Below are 20,276 nucleotides of genomic sequence, written 5' to 3'. Positions count from 1 at the left end.
TATATATATATATATATATATATATATCACGGCACATTGAGAGCTACCAGCTTCAAAAAGGTTGATGACCCCTGTTCCAATGGCTTGAGTTCAAGTTACCCAATATGTTGTCAAAATCCTCTATTGTCCTCGGCCTGTGTCCAAACAATGTGATCTGAGTGTCGCTCTGTCACAAGAACGCCACATGAACACGCCTCAGCTGTCTGAGCAGCTGTTGCAATGACGCCATCTGTGAACTCACTCCCCAAAGGAGTGTGAAAGAACATACTGTTTTTGAAGCAGACCTCGTGTGTTAGCCCTGTCCGTACAATCTAACCTTCATCCAATAAGAACGCAATAATAGTACTTCCTGTGACCCAGACAAAGCTTGAATGACGCTTGTCGGTGTTATTCATTGTGTTGCCAGCTCTTCGTAATAACATGACGTCATTCAAGCAACCGCTTTAGCTGAGGTGAGGTGAGGCACTACCGGCCAGGGTACATAGTATGAGGTGACTTTCTAGTCTGGCTGTTCCGCACTACTGTGCCGAGTCAGCCTTTATGATGTCATTGTACTCACATTTGTAAATGCATAAACAATGCATGACAGTGTAGATACACAACAAAGAAACTAAACACACAGGACTATTGGTAACGTCTCTCTGTACAGTTTTATTTACATGATACTATTCTGTGGTAATGCTGGATAGCAGGATTATATGCAATACATAAATATCATCAGTTTGTTTTTTTCATTTTTTTGTACAAATTTGCATATAACTAAGAATCAGAAAGGGGGGGGGGGGGGAATCAAACGGATACATAGTTGTCTTAAATGAAAAACACACTGGGAGATTATCAACTCATATGATGTGTCAGGCAGCAAAAGAAAACACACCTTGCACAGACATACACACGCACCCACACGCTACATGTAATTGTGGTAGTCTAGTATATTTTTATTTCATTAAAATCTACCTCTGGCATGCTCCTGTAGTTTTCTGTAAACATGTGCTGATAAACCTTATTTCTGCGTGTGCGCGCACACACACACACACACACACACACACACACACACACACACACAATGTGCTCACTTTAACATTCTGTAAGCACACCTAAAATGATTAAAAACAAAATAATGGTTCACATATTCTAATTGCACATTAGCATTGAATACAAAGCCAGACACATTGTTGTGTTGACAGGTTGGTGGGTGGCTAATAAAACAATTGTCTCAGCAAGCAAAAACGCCTGTGACCCAAATAGACTCAGGCCATATTTTCTGGAAAGTCTCCCGTCGGGGAAAAAAAAATAAAAAAATCATGCATAAATCCCATTCATTCACCTATGTAGCCAAGATTGAGCTGTGAGGTCTGCATCCTCCCAGCCTATCACTCAAGTACAAGCTCGTTAACCCAGAATGCCCAAGGTTGAAGTATTTGTCCCTGTCCTGAACTATACCTTCATAATTAAACAATGAGCCTCATCACAATCAAACCAATCAGTCAACATAAGAATGCTGATCAGAGGGGTCACTGAGGCCAAAGAGAGGTGAGGTGACCTGCGGCTCTGCTGGAGTCACAGCGGAGGAGCACACAAGAGGGGAAAAAAGAAGGCTAATGGAGCAGCTGTGAGGTAGGTAAAGCCAGGAAAGACAGAGACAAACTAACAGAACCCCTTGTGCAATATTTTGGGGGGACAGCTCCTCCAGCGTGGTCTCAATTCTTGACTTGGTTTGACGCATGACGGGGAACGAGCAAGACCGGCAGTCTACAGTTTGGCACAGGAAGCCTGGTTAGGGTGAGAGGAGTACATCTTATCTCCAACATTTACTCTGGGCTGCTCTTTATAAGACAATATGGATTCTTGGGATGAGAATGTCACACCACAGAAAATAGGATAAAACTAACTAAATGGATTACTCAAAGGGGGTGGGGGGGAGCATAGTGATCATTTATGCATCTTCCTCAGACAGGACTTTTTTTTTCATGTCCTCTTGAGGTTTTCATTTTGTAAATCAAGTCCTTTCCATCACTCACTTGGCCACAAATGCCAGTGTTCAATTCCAAAGGTGAAACACTCCAGTCTTTTTTCAAAAAAAAGTGTTATCTTCATCAACGCCACTTGCATCATTTGTCTTGCGAGATATCTATATTCTCTGGATCTTGTCAGCCACCACCACGGGGTTTTCTTTACGGATCTTGGCGGCCGCCTCGGCCCTGTAGTCGTAGGGGCAGTTGTGCTTGTCAGAATACCGGTGGATACCGCAGAAGAGGTTTCCGCAGCGACAGTCAAATCCTGGAAGCACAAACATTTACAACAGTTCAGAACAATCAAAACCAAAACACCATTTTTAACAACAACTCCACCACGTACCTGTAAGGCCCACCCTCTTGCGGCACATGAAGCATCTGTTCTTCTTCGGCTTGGACGAGTCATCCTTGCTATCGTCACTGCTCGAAGAAGCTATTGGAGGAGTTGGGCTAGAGGCAGCCGGCTGCTTTACAACTGCCGATTACAGAGAAAACAATATTTTTTAAAAAAGGACACACTTTCTAATCTAGCTCATTGTAATTTGCAACACTTGAGAATTTTTTTTGAAGCGCTGCCAGCACAGTAGAATATCATGACAAACTAAACGACCCATTGTACAGCATTTTCCTCAACAGCACCTCGTGTTACTCAATAATTAGAGTAGGCTCCATCTTGCAATTACCCTTTTCTGCTCTTTTGATTGGGCTTGTGTTTGCCAGGAGCTAATCCAAAAATGTCTTCCAGTGTGGAGTTATTTTTACATTGGTCTATTTTTAGACAGAAAGAAAACCCCTGGGGTTGGGTTGACGAAATGTAACATGGCCTCACAGAAGACTGCACGTGAGCAGTCACCTGCATGTGCGTCAAATGGGAGCTCCAATACGTGTGTGTGTGTGTGTGTGTGTGTGTGTGTGTGTGTGTGTGTGTGTGTGTGTGTGTGTTTACCAGGTTCTAGTTTTCAGGCTTGCTTGTGTGTGTGTGTTTATATGTGTTTGCCAGGTTTAAGTAATTTAGGCTTGTGTGTGTGTGTTTACCAGGTTCTAGTGATTCAGGCTTGTCCTCTCTCGAGATGCTCATCTCTGTCATTTGTTGAGTCACAGGAAGAGATCCTTGAACAGTTCTGTCCAAGTGAAAAGGAGCAAAAATGAGGCAAACGTAGGAGAGCAGCAACCAGTCACACACGCAGGAGTTGTCAATTTGAGAAAATATTGACCGCTTGCACTTGGTACTGACCTAGACATGTCTGGCGAGGGGGCGGAGCAGGCGTCAACCTTGGCTAGGCTGGCTTCTAGTCTCTGGATAGCAGATGCCTCTGAGGTAGGACTAGACGTTGAGCCTGCACGATCACAATTCCCATCATTAGACAGAACTGCCAGCACATCATGATACAGTACAGTAAAATCATACGCGATATGAATCTCTGTTTTGTGCCTCTTGCTCCACTCAAAATGCTAAGAGCTAAACTTGGGTCAAGGCTGTTAGCGTGGCTCCATGCTTGACCTTAAAAGTGACTGTAACCTTGACTAATGCCACTAAGGAAAACAGCTGTCTTTCACTACGCTGAGTGGAAAAACAGAGAGGGAGGGAAGCGGGTGGTGGGAATACATCCTAGCTGAAGGAAACTCATTAATGAATTTCAAAACGACACCTCTTGATCCTTTCGAGACCTGGACTTGCGCTATAGGACCACTTGGGTTTCATTGTTTTGCAAGGTGGCTAATTCAAAATTGGGAATGGGGTTCACCTTTTTGATGGGACCTAACCTACCCATAGGGCTGAGGGGGCTCATCCGATCGCTGCTCTGCTGCCTCGTCAGATGTTCCTTGTAGCATACAGAGCACATGCCATTGGTTCTCGGGTTGCCATAGAAACCACAGCCAGTGGCACATAGCATGGGCACCGGACTCTGGTTTGTCTCTTGGGCCATTGCTGAAAAGATGAGAAAACAGGATATGAATAGCCACATCTTTTAAACAAAATAAAAAAAAATAAGCCAGGTAAAGCAAATCCCCCACTTGACAGAAACCTTAACCACCTTCCCTCTGAGCGATCGCTGCCAACAGTTGGAACTACCCTTCCTGAAGCTGACGCACCATTTGTCAGTAAGGAAAACTCACACACACCTCATAATGTATCACAGCTATGACGACATCCTGCTTTTTTTTCCCACTCAACAGAACATTGAGTGAAGACTGGCTCTCGTTTCTTTTCTTATCAAACAATAACCTTATGACTCATCACCATGTGACAATTGCAATTATCACACAACCATTAAAACCAATTTTAACCATTTCAGATTTAAAAGGGAGGCGACGGAAATACCACCCTATTCCATTCTCTACAGCGACATCTTACCAAATAAGGTCTTTCAAAACTTCCTCACCCACCCACTGCCCTCCCTTTCACACACTCATATCCAGTAAACACGCATGTTCTCTTGGCAAAACATGCAGTCCAATGACGCTGATGTACAGCACCACAGTGATGAAATACAAACGGAGGTTGTGCAGTTGAGAAACTGCACTATTCAAACAGTCCTTGATAAATGAGCAGACAGACATGTGGGGAGACAGGAAAGCTTAGATTAGAGGGCGTCCTGCTCCGACGCTTTAAGCCGTTCCGACGCTTTAACAGACAAAACGCCAACAAGCTAATACTGCAAAAACAATCACATCTTTCTCCCAAATAACCTTCGACAGTGTTCCGTAGCGGCTGTTCGTTTGTCAATATTTTGCTCCTAAACAAGAGTCGGGCAGTTTCATGTTACAAAAAAGGCTAGCAGATGTATTAGAATGTCTTGACACCACAACAAAGGTATCCTGACCTCACCTCGTGCATGCTATGAGTGTCAACAAAGGGTTTCCTCGGAAAAGCCCACCAGGTGACCTTCTCTGCATTTGCGTCAAGCGTTCATGTGCTGACTGGTTGGAAATTCTTCACTCATCAGCTCAGTAAATTAGAGGCTATTTTAGCTAGAGTTGAATCCACCAGACTTACAAATATAAGTGCCTTAGTCACAAAGAACTACCATAGAATGCCAGAATTTTCTCAGGGATTAGTGAAGTGTATCAAGGTACCCTAACGTCATCAACATTATTGCACATGTATAAACCCATGCACTTATTGCAACAAAGGAACAGGCTTAGTAGTCATATCTGAGCCCTACTTTAACAATCACACGTGTTGACCAGACCTTTCCTGAAAAGCTTTGAAGACATGTCAAGCTGTAAAAGGAAGCTGCATAAAATAACGTTTGAGTTTAACCAAGAGAATTTTCAGACTTCCTGGCAGTTTGTGGTCTGATAAAGTGTAGTGGTAAACAAGATGGTTTCAACAAAAGCATCTCAGATTAAATGTATTTTGCAGGATAAGCATACTGAGTTGTAATCATTCTAACTTGTATCTTTGATTGTTATCTGTAAGTTTTAAAAATCATACAGGCCAAGGTTGGTCTTTCTTTTTGGCTGACTACAAAGAGTATTAGAGCAGGAAGCTGAGCTCATATTTCAGGCAGAGCTAAACTGAAAACTACTGAGTCACACTGGACACAACCGAAAGAGAGAATTGTTTTCTTGTCGATCATATTACAATATTTTGATTAAAAAAAACAATCGTAAAAGAAATCGTTGGCGACATAAAGTGGGGGGCAATGATGTTTAGTCAAACAGTCTAGACAGAGTGTTCTCTGTTGCCTTTTGTTTCTTCCTTTGTCTGCTTTCTCCTCGTTTCCTGTTTGGACATTACGATAGCAACTACCATTTCTCATACTATTTCAGCCATTTAATATAACCAACTAAAAACCACACATAAAACTACTTGCACCCAACACAGTAGTTGTAAAACAACACCGATCGAACATCGAATTGCCTCAAAGAAGAAACTAATTCAACCACTTGGTAAAGCTCCACTTGCTCCTTTTCTTCTTTTACTTTAGGCTATATTGATTTCTCCTCGTTGTTCTCACCTACCACGTCTATTTGGTCGACGTGTAACTATTCAACTAGTCGACAAAAATGATCTGGTTTTGGTTCCCCCATCCCCCCCAGTTTGGGCCATGTAGAACCAACCACATAGACGGTAACAACCACCAGCTAACTGACTGACTCCCCCATGTTTTTCCCCAAACCAGACCGAGTCACGTTCGAGGGCGGCTGATGCAGACGGATAGGGGGATCCAATGCTGCTGGTAACACCAAAACGGGAACAAATAAGAAAGAAATAACAACAATAATAACACTCAGCTTTTTTTTCCCTCCCCCTACACACACGAGATCGTCACGCACACACCACCTGACCTTTCAATCCACTGTTAAAGGTCGCTTTGACCGACCATTCCATTCACATCTCAGCACCTTTCTTAAATTGCTATTTAAAAAAATAATAATAATAATCAAAAACTCCTGACAGATCTGTTCAGCATTAAGATGACAAGAAAATCACCTGATGAAATTCGATGAGTGTCTCGCAAAGCGAGAAGCAAAAACCGACGTCTATAGGAAAAAAAAAATGGGGGCTTTATCCGTTCCTGCTGGCCGTCCTTCTTTCCCCCTAACGTGGTGTGCTCGTCCGTTTCAAGCCTGGTTCCGATGGGTTAAGTTCTCCTTTCCTCGGCCTCGTCTCTCCCGTCGTTTCTCCCTCTGGTAATCTCCAGATCTATCTGGGTGGATGTTTGTTTCCTTCTTTAGTAAGAGGAGTGGCGGATGGTGTCACGGGTAAAGCAACGTGTCGCTATTGGCTGCCCGCGGAGCCCCCAGATTACAGTTTGGCTCGGCGCAAGCGCACAACATGTCTCGCCTTTATTACACATCCCGTCGTCATCCACCTCCAAGGACGACAACCTCTTTTTATCCTTTTTATTGAGTGATCTGCCGAAACGATCGGGATTGTAAAATCTGGTGCAATGCTGACACAACAGAACTAAAATACAATGGTGGCTATTTGTGGGCTGTTTTTTTTTTGACAATGGGAGAACTGGCTACACAATGGAGCAGGTAAAAGGACAGTGAGTCAATATCACAATCAATAAATCTCCATGTAACCCCAAAAAATTCATATTCTTCGTTGAATTTTAGCGCCACAACTTATATTTGCTTTCAAGACATGTCAAGGAGCCCCGTGCTCAATAAAAATACATTCCATCTCTTCACTCTCTCCCATTTTTCTTGCAATTGGCTGTTCTTACCAATCTTTCTCTTCACGGCCGATTCTGAAAATGACATGGTGAGAGTACAACTTTTCCTTCCACTTGATGTCAAGTCAGAATGACATTTTGCCAAAAGCTGTTATGAGCCCACAAGTGATTAAAACACACACATATCGTCACACTCACAAAACTCCCAGGGTCACGATGTGGCAAAAAAAAGAATACTGACATTAAACAGATGTCAAGTAGGGGGCCACAAAATATCATCCTGTGGGCCACAAATGCCCCCCCAATCAGCAAGTTTGAGACCAATGCCACTTTACAGTAATGTTGACCTAATTATCACCCAAATGTGGATGGATTTACTGTGATGTATTATTACAGGATACATTTCACATGTTACCCTCTAGCTCTAACTGATAGTTAAGAGTTAGAGTCTAATTTTAGCCATTTTCCCCAAACCCTTCAGTTATAACTTTTCAACTGTTGTCTCAAATTAAACCGGCTACATTTTAGAGCTCAGTCTTTGTGTTGTTTTAGAGAGTCAACATGTTTCTGAATCTGTAAAAAGCTGCATCATTTTGTCAAATGGCAAAGGCATTTATGTTCATGTAATCTGCAATCAGATAAAAAATGAACACAGTGAAAATGTAATGCAAAGTTCAAGTTGCGACGATTTAGATCATCTCCAGTGTGTTTCAAAGAATTTGGAAGTATTAAGTAAATACTGGAAATGATTACAAAGCTGTTATATATTCTGGAGTTTAAGGAAATACACAGTTCAAACACCATTAGAAGATATTGAGTAAAAAAAAAATATGAAAAAGAGCAATATAATAATACACTACACTACAGGATGTTCTGACTGTCCTTCCAAAACAAACTATAGCTCATAATGTGGTCTATCTCATGTCACTAAACAATGTATTCAAACTGCTCAAATGTAATCATTTCTTGTAATATCCAACGTTCCATCGTGTCATTTAAGAGTAAAATCAAACACTATCAGTTCGACAGTATGTGCGGAAAGCACAAGAAACTGAACAAACATGTTTTCCCCCCTTCATGCAGTTTCTCTTTCGCCGTGTGATCACATAAACATATTCAATCCATTCACTTGCAGTGTGTCAGTTTGCCCTGCAGGTCTAACAAGTCTCAACGGATTCTTCCACATTGTCAATCATTCACACATCAAGCATCCTCAGGCACAGCCCAGTCGAAAAACAAACACTTCTTTGGGCAGTGTGTATGTCACCGCATGCGTGTGCGCTTCTTACCGAACATGCTGTCTATCAGTGGATTCGTGGAACTCAGAGGACTTGTGCTGTTTGGAAGCCATTGATAGTGACTGACACTGGGAAATGGAAAAAGTAGTAGCCAAAAGGATCAGCTGATCCGTGTCACAATTTCAGAGAGAGTAGCCCCTGTTTGTCACGTCTCTGTGAAATCTGCAAACAAACTGAAACAAAATATCAAGACGATTAGCTGCTATAGAAGCTGTAACACTATCCGCAAGTGTCTAAATTGCAACAGAGTAGCTTATTTGATGGGAGTGTTGACAGTCCTCCATTATGGAATGCATGTTCTTTGTATAAATCTTCACCATAGCTTCAATGTCAACAAGTTGACAGTCTCTCTTGCTACCATGTTGCGTAATTATGTAAGTGTCTCAAGACACACACATTTAAGATGTCATCATCGTTTTATATTATGGGCGAGTATTTTGAATATATTCCAAGATGTAGATACAAAATATACTATACAGCTATGAGTGGATTTGTATATTTGTCATCATTCTGTGATTGAAGTCAATTGAGGTGATTGTGTATGTTCACATCTATTCATCACGCAGCATTTACTGTTTGGAAGCATTTCATGTGTGGAGTATCAAGTGAGCTCATTGTGCTCTCCTTGTGTGTTTATGCCAGCTGTTATAAACACTGTTCACCAATTTCTATAGACAAGAGCTTTTCATATGTGAGTGAAGCAGGCACAGCGAGTGATGGGGGAGGGTAAAGCTACTCAACTCTCGACACTGAGGTCTTTGTAAGTCTGAGTGTTATGTTAACGCAGCTATGTACAGAGAAGAAAAGACGGACCGTGTATGTGAAACGTATGTCTGTTTAGTGTGTAAAGGTTCACGGGTCTCAGTGTTGGGAGGGGGGGCGACTAAGGAGAAAGTGGGAGGTGTCAAGTATCGTTGCCCATCCCCCTCGTGGACGTATATCCTGTCATCACTCTTCTTCTGTTTATGTGTTTTAAGATTTCTGTACCAGTGTGTGCTGGTATCTGGTGGGGTGTTTTTTTTTGGGGGGCACTGGAGCTTTCTTTCCATCAATATGATGGATGCACTTGAACTAATCATGACCGTGTTGTCATGACAACATTTTACAGTTTTGGGAGTTTCCTTCTGTGGCTACGTGGGCGTGAGGATTACTTCTGGGAATCTGAAACGGCATGAATTTAGTTACTAGGCAGATATTCGTCTACCCCACACACATGGACTCGCACGCATACAACTTGCACGAGTGTTGCAAAAACACTGTTGATAAAGAGGCTAGCAGTGGAAATTGCAGCTTATCCGTTTACATAAGTTGTGTGTGTGTGGGGCACGATAAACTGAGCACAGGGGTTGTCCAAAAGCATTGCTTCTAAAGTTGATCCCCACCCTGCTATGCTCACATTGAATATTCACCAGTATGTTGAACCCCGAGGTGAGAAGATGGTGGGTGGCTCGCATTTCACCAACAGAGCACGTTTGTCTGCATATTTGGAGAGGAACTTGTACATGATTTGTGTATCTGTTGTATTTATTGACATATCCAGAGAATTGCATGAGCAGTCTTTCTTTGTACAAAGCTATTATCCCCAAATTGGGAAGTCCTTGAAGTCAAGTGAAACGGACAAAAACAGTCCAAAATGAATGAAAAATAATGACAATTAAGAATCAGCTGATTCAGCAACTCCTCATCATTCATTCCCCCTCTCATACAACACAGCTCTTCTGCATCATGAATGTGTTTCTTGTTCCTTGCCCAGGGAGGAGTTCCCCCTACTTTCCTGCCACATTCTGTCTAAATTCTTCCTTTCCCTTCTAGTATTCACACACAAAAACCTCTCCCTTGCATAGCTTTTGCGATGATTGCTGGAAAAACAAGAATGTGTGTTCAAGTGTGGTCTTTGTGGAAACTGACTATATATAAACGTGTGTGCCCAAAGGTCAAATGTGCTGCATTTGCATATAACTGTTCACGTGGTTGGAGAAAAAAACAACTATTTATCTGTTTTTCCATGCTCCTTTGTGGGTGTTTGAACGCCAAATGAGACCACATGCATGCGTGTGGCTAACGTGAATGCGAGTGCGCCTGTACAAAAAGCGTGTGTGCGTGCGCGTGTTTTCTGCAGATGTCCCGTGTACTGTTCGAGACTGGCCGCTCTTTGTTGCTGCTCCCTCGTGCAGACTGGCCTAGCCACGTGCTTCTCTGTCTGCAAATACAAGCCCCGCCCTCTCCGCTGTAATCTGTCAATTGAAGCAGCCAAGTCCCGCCCCCCCACAGAAAATCAACTCCGCCCCCTTTGCTTGATGACGCGTCTTTACTCAGGCATACTTACCATGCTTTCCTTCCACTCCTACACACTAGCTGTGGCTGGATCTGATTAAGCAATAGTCTCTCGCAATGTTCAAGACAATAATGCTTGATCCTGAAGTGTTTCCTGTTCTTCAATACTAGGCTGAAATACACGTTATATTGTGCAATCCACACCCTGCTGGCATTCTCACTAGGAAAGCCAAACGGCCTGCTGTTTTACACCCACGTCATCATTGTTGAGATAGAAGTTCATGGTTGATTTCTAATAAACACAGGATGGGATATTTGACATTTATTTTATGCCTTGTTGCGGTACATCAGCGGACTCAAAAGATACAGTCATTCTAAAGCCCAGTTTGTTAACGTCCATATGATCAAGAACAGTATTTACTTCTATAAGCAACTACACGATGCAGTATAATACACTACTTTATTTTTCTGACCTCTGTCCTTTATGCGTTATAAAACAAACAGATCTGCTATTTGGGCCTTCGCTCATGCAGTACATTTTTTTGGGGGCTCAGTAGTCTCTTATCATGATTGCTGTGGGTCAGTCTTTTATCTTTAAAAAGTATTTCTTTATGTTTTTTCTGATAAACCTGACATGCATCAGTGACACACTGCACTTCTTGTTACTTCTTGGTACACCGTGTGATTCATGGCTATCAAAACAAGAAGAACCAAGATACATTTTGATTAGATTTGATGTAATCTTGTGGCTGAGAATGGTTGTAGCGACCAGTCAAGTTTGTGAATACCCTTTGCTCTATGTTTAAAAAAAATAACTAAAATAGGACCTCACAACATTACATTTTTTGTAGGACTCCAGGTCATTTAAGAGCAAACTTCTAAAGTTCAAAGTCTCCACAAATGGAGATCAAGAAACCAAATATTTTATTTATAGAGCGCATTTCACAACAGAAACACAACAGAAGGTATTTCAAATGTGACAAGGAACACCTCGGTTGACTAAAAATTGCAACCAGAGCAATGACTTGACTACAGTATCGCCCGTCAGCTGCTCAGACGGCTTTGGCAGCTTCCTTCATCAAGATTCCCTCGTAGCTGCAGCTAAGTTTGGAAACAGGGAATAGATATAGCCTACACAAGACTCTTCTTACATCAATGAGAAAAACACGCATGCCTGCCTGCAGCATTTTTTTTTTAAATTCTCACGTGCAGGAGCATTCAGAAATAATAGAGGAAATTAGTTTATATTGGTACAACAGCGTCCCCTGCTGGCTTATTAGTATTCGATTGAACTCTACACCTTTCTGTACAGTAGATTGCTTTTTAATCAGTCAGTTAGGGGGGTGGGCACAAATGAGATCTGGTCAGAAGGTAATGCCTGAAATACCTGATTAAAATGAGCTAGCATTTTAAAGAAACACACTGACAGATGCAATTCATTTTCCCACCCGAGATAGAAAAAACCAAAAGGCTCCATAAGGAATAGGAAGCATGAAATAGGTAAAACTGGGGTGCGGTGGGGGGAAAAAAATATAGAAATTAAAGATTGTATGGTGCAGAGTGAGAATATGAGAGAAACCAGGAGAAAGATAACGACAGATTATTGGAGATCTGCAAAATACAGAAAAATGCAGAATAACTGCTGGTTATTGATGCTGATACCTCAGTTTTTGTACTGTCACTTTTTTGGGATTGAAAGCATCTTAGATATTTTGCTTTCTTAATATAATACACGTAAATGTGAGACTGGTGTAGATTAATTACGTTAGCACGTAGTTCAGAGGGTCCCTGTGTGGAGTTTGCATGTTCTCCCCGTGCCAGTGTCGGCTTTCTCCAAGCACTCCGGTTTTCCGCATGGTAGGCTGATTGAGCACTCCAAATTGCCTGTAGGTGTGAGTGCGAGTGTGGATGATTGTTCGTCTCTGAGTGCCCTGCGATTGGCTGGCAACCAGTTCAGGGTGTCCCCCGCCACCTGGCCGATGACTGCTGGGATAGGCTCCAGCACGCTCGCGACCCCCGTGGGTACAAGTGATACAGAAAATGGATGGCTGGATGAAAACACTTAATGAAGATGTTTTGCTCATAGTTACTATTATACAAACAAAAGTTACTACATATTAGTTTAAAAAAATACAAAATAAAGAATACATGCTTATACAGCCCCTACCACTTTTGAACGGCATGTTATGTCACATTGATTGATTATTCTACGGAGCTATAATCATGGAGCTCTTACGAGTCACGACACAAGCAAAGGTGGACCTTATTTCCTTTTCCTTGCTTCTATGATCATTGGCTGTATTTCTAATTAGAAATGATTGACTAACCGCTGAAGGGCCAATCCAATATTTTAAACAAACAGCATTCGATTTGTAATATATTAATGATAACATGCAAGTTAACTAATGTACACAAGTAAAATGGATGAATGTTAAGGGTGCTCCAACCATTAGAGTGTAACTTTATCTGATACAGTGGAGCCATTATTTGAATCTCATATAAACAGCCCTCACACTGGCATTGACCTTGTGGACACACACACACATATCACACTGCGTAAAGGCAGTCATAACTGTTTTGAATAATTGATTGGCAGTGAAATTGTGAGGCTCTAAGGTTTCCAGGATGTCATTGTCTGTGTTTTGGGTCAATGGGTGGCAAGGAAAAAGTGAACTTCTCACATGAGGCGTTCATCATAGACTTTGCCTCACAATACACATATGCACACTTTGTTGTCATGGCAGTGTGTTCATCCACTTCATAGGTGGACAAACCCTACAGCTTCATCTCCTATGTTCACTGAGCTCTCTGGACCTCGGGCCACTCGGAGGTGGACAACCATGAGAGGAAGATGCCTCGTAACAAACTGATCACTACTGAGGATGACAGTAAGTCCATGCCTCCTGATATCTATATGATCAACTTTTTTTGGTTTTTCATGGTACTTTGACAAGAAGGAAGAGATAAAGTCAACACAATGATCATCTATATTTGCTTTTCCTTTCGAATCTCATTTGTTAAAATGATGTTAACCATATGACCTTTATACTATTGTTCGCAACTGCACCCCTTTGATGGACACATTCTCAATGACCCGTGGCATCATGACTCTGGTTTCACCAAAGGGTTGATCTCTTCAATTTGTTTGCGGCGGGCTTTGTTTTCACTTTATGCTTCTTCGTTGAACACAATGCAGCGTACACAATGAAGAAACGTACTCAAGTGCGGTTCGGGATTGTAGGAATGAAATCGATTTATGAAATTGAAGACATGCAGGTTGTATGGAAAATCAGTAAGCATCAAGATGCACGTATGTATTAAATATGCGAAAAGAAAACATTTGACCAAAAATGGAAAAACACATCACAGAAGTGGCCAAGCAAAGATGAGATGTGAATTCAGAACCAATGATTGATTCAGATGAGAAAGAAATAAACTATTCAAATTTGACTGAACATTTTTCCATTTTCAAGATATGGCTAATTCAGATCTTATGTTCACTCTGTTCTTAGTTCACATTGGACTGGATACAGGTAAGTGCATAAATATGGCTTATTCCATTAGTGTAAGCGTATCAAAAATCATGCCGGTGTGTGTCATAGCTAAAGTACGACTGATCTTTTGGTTTGTATGACGTGACAAATAACACATTTTAGTGGAGGTGTATTGATACCAAACATGTTCAACTGCAAACCTAACATGGATTGACATATACTGCAGGTGATGAAAACCAAATTTGCACTATACCAGAAGAATATGAGCGAAAGAAAATAGAAAAAAAGAAGCAGGATAGTAAAAGAGAGGGAAAGAAGGGAAACCGAAAGAAGAAAAAACATGCAGCCGAGACGCAAGAGGAGTTGACGGACAGACCAGAGAGGAAAGAAAAAGGCATGAGGAGTAAAGGAAACAATGAAAAAAATAATACCGCAAAGGAGATTGAGAGGGAAGACAAAAAAATGATGGCAAGGAAGAAGAACCTTAAAAATAAACAAACAAGAGAAAAGGTGCCGATGAAGAGCGGAGCTGAGGATGAAAATTTCAAGAGGAAACACAAACACGATAGTGCTCCGAATGAAGAAAGAAAAGAGAATGTTTGTAAACGTGAGAAGGAGAAGAAACAGGAAGTAAAGATGAAAAAGCACACAAAAGTCATTGAAACAAGGTAAATAATTGACTTTCTTTTAGGAAAACAACAATTTGTTCTCATACAAGAACAATTAAAAGAAACAATGACTACTCAGTTCAGAGCAGGAGACAAGTGAGGAAGAGGACAAGGAGGAAGAGGACAGCAATGACGAAGAGTTGAGGCCAGAGTCTCTGACAGCTGAGGAGCTCCAGGAGCTAAAAGAGGAAGTGGACGACAGGAAGAAATTGATCCAGAGTCTCAGAGGAAAGCCATGGTCGATGAAAAAGAAGCTGTTAACCTTACGGTAACTTCTCCATAGCAGTCACGGGTCAACCTATTGACTTTAGCCAATTAGGAGTGAAGCCATCTTCTTATTTGCAGGGAGTCTAAGGAGTTTGTGGAGAACTACGAGGGGGCTTTGGGCAAAGGGAAAGGTAGAAGGCTCTACGCATACAAGGTCATGATGACCAAGGTAAGAGGAAAGTTGCTTTTAAATAACTCAAATAGCATATTAATAGTCATTTACTGGTAGGGTAGCAAAATTCAGATGGAAATGTTCCATGGGAACTGACAAATAACTGGCACATAGAAACACTTTCAAGCGCAGTTAGTCTATAACATGGATCCTCCATTTTGAAAAACAGGAAACTTAATCTTGGAAACTGTATTGAAATATGTATTAAAAAAGATGCAACCGTTGTTTGTATAAAGCAGCAGTTACAACGATGATTATGAATCCATTTTGGAGGATGTACAATTTTTTTTATTCCTCCAGATGTCTGATACCTGCTTTACAATGTTAATTTTTCTTCTTTTCTAATTTTACAAAGTAGAAATGGATGAAGTTTCAACGAGATTTTGAAAACTTCAGAACTGCTTGCATCCCATGGGAGATGAAAATCAAAGAGATTGAAAGTAAGTCAAAAATCCATGGAAGTCTTTGCAGTGCATTAGCGGGCTTGATGTTGCGCAATAATGTACAGTCAGTCACGTTTCTCATGATCACACAGGTCACTTTGGCTCTTCTGTTGCTTCTTACTTCATCTTCCTGAGGTGGATGTACGGTATCAACATGATCTTGTTTGGCCTCACTTTTGGCTTGGTCATGGTGCCAGAGGTTTGTTGCTTTTAGTGTTTCTTGTTTTGTGTCTTTTTCATGTTGCTGTCCACTCTCTTTTTGTATATCAGGCATTAATGGGATGGCCCTACGGGAGCATCTCCAGAAAGACAGTGCCGAGGGCTGAGGAAGGGAGCGCCATGGACTTTGCTGTCTTGTGGGACTTTGGGGTCAGCTATCTCACACAATGTCACTTTATTTTGCTATTATGAATTAAAACATGCATCTGCAGGGTTACGCCCAGTACTCTGTCCTCTTCTACGGTTATTACAATGACCAGCGTGCCATTGGCTGGCTCAAGTTTCGCATGCCTTTGTCGTATTTCCTGGTTGGAGTTGGAACAGTGGCCTACAGCTACATGGTGGTCATTAGAACGTGAGTACTATATATGCAGTATAGGACTTTATGTAATCATCACGGTGACTATGTCTTATCTCCAATAAAAGGATGGCCCGTAATTCAAATGAGACTGGTGTCGGAGATGATAACAGCTTTAATTTCAGCTGGAAAATGTTCACAAGCTGGGACTACCTGATAGGGAACGCTGAAACAGCAGATAATAAATTTGCCTCAATCACCACCAGCTTCAAGGTCGAGGCAGATGTCTTTGTGTTGATGTTTACATTTATGTTATAGTCGAGTTAACAACCACCCTGAGTTTCTCTCCTGCTGTCTCACCAGGAAGCCATCTTAGAAGAGCAAGAGAACCATAAGGATGACAATATCCATCTGACTCGCTTCCTGCGAGTCCTGGCCAATTTCCTGGTGTTGTGCTGCCTCGCAGGAAGTGGATACCTCATTTACTTTGTTGTGCGGCGATCTCAGAAGTTTGCTCTGGACGGACTAGAAAACCATTCTTGGTGGGAAAGGAATGAGGTACAAACAAATGAGTCGACTTCAGAATGTATGATTGACATGCAATCTGATTGGCTCTTTATTTGTTGACTGAATTCGATTTATTGTGTAGTCACAATTTACAACATTGCAAATATGACCTTTTTGTTAAATAAATAGCCATCTTACAATATTGATCAAAACGGAGCAATAATACTGCATCTTAGTAAAGACTGAATTTCTGATTCTGAAATTGTTATTTTAGGTATTTTTTCCTCCGGCATCAATGACGTTTGAAAAGTAAAGTAACTACTTGAAGAATTTCCATAGAGTTTCCTTCAATCTGTAATGCAGAACATTTGGTGGATCCAGTCGTCTTTGCATATGTCCATCTTCATAGCGCGCCACTAAGTGTGACAGCCTGTGTTTTTCTCTCTCAGGTAAATATGGTTATGTCATTACTGGGAATGTTTTGTCCCATGCTGTTTGACATCATTAGCACCCTGGAGAACTACCATCCCCGAGTCGCTCTGCAGTGGCAGCTGGGCCGCATCTTTGCCCTCTTCTTGGGGAACCTCTACACATTCATTATTGCACTCATGGATGAGATCAACCTGAAAGTGAGGATTGTAGTGTGTACATGATAGACAGTTTATTGAAGTGTGAACTCAGGAGTGTACGTGTGTTTCAGAGGGAAGAGGAAAAAATTGTCAAGTTTAATATAACACTGTGGGAAGCCAGTTTTTATAACGTCACAGGAAACAATACAGCGCCACCTGCTGTTCATCCTGCTGATGTGCCTCGTGGGCCCTGCTGGGAGACCATGGTGGGGCAGGTTAGTTAGAAAGTGACCTAAAACACTTACCATGAATAAGCTAATGGGACTTTAAGATTGTATGATTGTTTTGATCACATATAGTAACTGCTCAACACATGATCGTAAATTCTGACCACATAGAAATATCTCGTATGTGCAAGGCCTAATTTCCCTTGGGTAGAAAGAAACTTTTTTTTAATGCACATCACAGAAGCATGGTCCTTTGCAGGAGTTTGTGCGGCTCATCATATCTGACACCATGACAACCTACGCCACACTGCTCATTGGTGATTTTCTTCGAGCTGTGCTTGTTCGTTTTCTCAACCACTGCTGGTGCTGGGACTTGGAGGCCGGCTTTGTAAGTCAGCATTTTACACCTGCCTCATGAAATGTCTATAGAGGCTGTGAAAATATGAGTCAGGAGACTATTTTGTTCATCTTCTTTTTCCGCTGTACTTTCGGAAAGCCGTCATACTCTGAGTTTGATGTTAGCGGGAATGTGCTCGGCTTGATCTTCAATCAAGGAATGATCTGGTAGGAGAGACATTGTGTTATTTTCATTAACAAAAAAAAAAAAAGAAGAACTGAGTGAAATGGTGAACGACCCCTGTCATTGCACTTTCATCTAGGATGGGTGCCTTTTATGCTCCCTGCCTGCCTGCCCTAAACGTCCTCCGCCTCCACGTGTCCATGTACCTTCAGTGCTGGGCCGTCATGTGCTGTAATGTGCCGCAGGAAAGAGTCTTCAAGGCCTCTCGCTCCAACAACTTCTACATGGCCATGTTACTAGTCATCCTCTTCCTCTCCACCCTACCTGCAATGTACACCATTGTCACAATCCCTCCGTCTTTTGATTGCGGACCATTCAGGTAATGAATGGATTCTATTTCATATGCGGGTCATGGGGATTCATTCAACTTCCCTTTCTTCATAGTGGGAAGAATCGCATGTTTGATGTAATCCATGAGACTCTGGAATCAGACTTCCCAGCCTGGTTTGGAAAAGTGTTCAGCTATGCCTCAAATCCTGGTCTGATCCTACCCTTCATGTTGTTGATGGTGTGAGTAGAATTGATCAAATGTCATGTACACAGAATAAAAACATGTGGTGCATAACTTAATGAATAGGGAAAGCTGTGTTTGGTTTTCTGATCATAATGCCAAATCTGTCTGAGTCATTTCAGATGTTCTCTGTTCTGCATCATGAGTATGTGCATGAGCCAATCATAGCATTTTTTTTCATAGCATCATAGTGTGACCTGACTAAATTAACAATGTAGTAAATAGATTTTGGGTAGAAAAGTGCTGCAATGGAAATGGACTCAGCAATAACAATAATAATCCATTTCATAGGCTGGCAATTTATTACCTGCAGTCCACATCCAAAAGCTACAAAGAAGCAAATATTGAACTGAAGAAAAAACTACAGACGGTAAATGAGTTTTTTTTCCTCCAGCAGGAGTCGATCATTAATTGTATCATGTTGTACTTCACAGTGACTTCATGAAGTTAGAGATTATTAGGACATTTGTGTTTCTGCTTTTTAAGCAAAATGAAGAAAACAAGCGAAAGAACAAGCAAGCGGCATTGAAGGCCGCAATGGATTTGGAGGAGGCCAGAAGAGCTGCATCCGAGGCTGCAGAAAAACAAAAGAACAACAAAGCTTTGCAACGAGACCATGAAAGTGAGACACAGGTTGCTACATTTCAATATTTGCTGCTCTATTAAGGATTCCCCCTCCCTCTTTATAGATGGGAAAGAACACCGTTGTAGAGCTCCGAAATCACATCATGGCAAAAGTGGACATACATCTCCCACAGGGAGAGACCAAGAACGTACAACGAACAGAACTCCTGCCGCCGGAAGTCATCGCCGTAGCAACAATGAGGCTTCTCGGTACCTGCCTGGTTTCCCTCAACAAAGTGATCAGAAGATACACAGGGGGCCAAGGCTGCAGCAACACTGAGTGAGTCAACATGAATAAAAAACATTTTACTGGGAAAAGTCATTTTCAGAAGTGCGGGATACAAAAAGATTATATTTTTGGGCACATTTCCACCCAAGGACTTCTCTGGTCTCCAGAAGACAGAGTTGAACAATAAAGTGATGGGACTTTAATGAGTCAATAAGCTTTATTTGTCAAATCAGCAAAGGACTCGTGTTGAAATAATGAAAAATGGGTTATATGCATAGTATGTATTTACAGAATTCTATAGAATACTGTTTTTGTATGTTACATATACAACAGTAACTGTATTTTTATAATATTGTATACATGTTATTCAATTAGAAATATTTTAAAAATTTATTAGAAACCCAACTTGAAGCTAGGTCTCGTTACTAGTATAGTTCTCGTCTTATTATTCTTGAAATGATCTAGACTTTTCTCGGCACGGCATCCTTCGACTTGTGGTCATGCCAGTTGAATTCAGCAATGTCCAAGTGTGCCAACATCCTTAATTGTAAATCCTTTTGTTATGGTCTCTTGAGCTTCATCACGTTACAGGGATGTCTGTCTTGAATCATCTGATAACGGTGATCCAATATCTCAGAAGCTGTTCTGCTCTGTCATCCTGTCAGTCAACAGTCCCTCAGTTGACCTTTTAGTCAAATGTAAACACGTTTCCTGTTCGTTAATTCATCCACCTATTCCGCTAAAGTGTC

At 41.5% G+C, this 20,276-nt stretch overlaps 2 protein-coding genes across 3 annotated transcripts; one reads left to right on the top strand and one right to left on the bottom strand.

Annotated features, from left to right (window-relative positions):
- Positions 1-631: 631 nt before the first annotated feature.
- Positions 632-6,722, bottom strand: zfand5a (zinc finger, AN1-type domain 5a). 2 transcript variants are annotated; one of them, XM_085910258.1, is made up of 6 exons: positions 6,457-6,722; positions 3,784-3,945; positions 3,250-3,352; positions 3,051-3,136; positions 2,359-2,490; positions 632-2,280 (listed from the first exon to the last, which is right to left on the bottom strand). In XM_085910258.1, the coding sequence occupies exons 2-6, from the start codon at positions 3,941-3,943 to the stop codon at positions 2,132-2,134; spliced, it is 630 nt and encodes a 209-aa protein (XP_085766384.1). In that variant the 5' UTR covers positions 3,944-3,945; positions 6,457-6,722; the 3' UTR covers positions 632-2,131. The 2 variants fall into 2 exon arrangements, with proteins under 2 accessions (XP_085766384.1, XP_085766385.1); XM_085910259.1 differs by lacking the exons at positions 3,784-3,945; positions 6,457-6,722 and adding an exon at positions 3,761-3,778.
- A 6,848-nt stretch (positions 6,723-13,570) lies between these two features.
- tmc1 (transmembrane channel-like 1) lies at positions 13,571-19,578 on the top strand. Its single transcript, XM_085910256.1, has 19 exons — positions 13,571-13,607; positions 14,440-14,881; positions 14,961-15,149; positions 15,227-15,317; positions 15,679-15,760; positions 15,856-15,962; positions 16,034-16,132; positions 16,195-16,337; positions 16,409-16,553; positions 16,644-16,838; positions 17,237-17,416; positions 17,488-17,631; positions 17,843-17,971; positions 18,080-18,147; positions 18,243-18,482; positions 18,548-18,673; positions 18,966-19,044; positions 19,161-19,296; positions 19,364-19,578. Exons 1-19 carry the CDS (start codon positions 13,571-13,573, stop codon positions 19,576-19,578), a joined length of 2,847 nt encoding a protein of 948 aa, XP_085766382.1.
- Positions 19,579-20,276: the final 698 nt, after the last annotated feature.

The sequence above is a fragment of the Syngnathus leptorhynchus genome, chromosome 4, assembly GCF_054491065.1.
Source record: "Syngnathus leptorhynchus isolate UIUO chromosome 4, UIUO_Slep, whole genome shotgun sequence".
NCBI lineage: Eukaryota > Metazoa > Chordata > Actinopteri > Syngnathiformes > Syngnathidae > Syngnathus > Syngnathus leptorhynchus.
The sequence above is the reverse complement of the archived record's forward strand: the minus strand, read 5'-3'. Positions and strand labels throughout refer to the sequence as shown.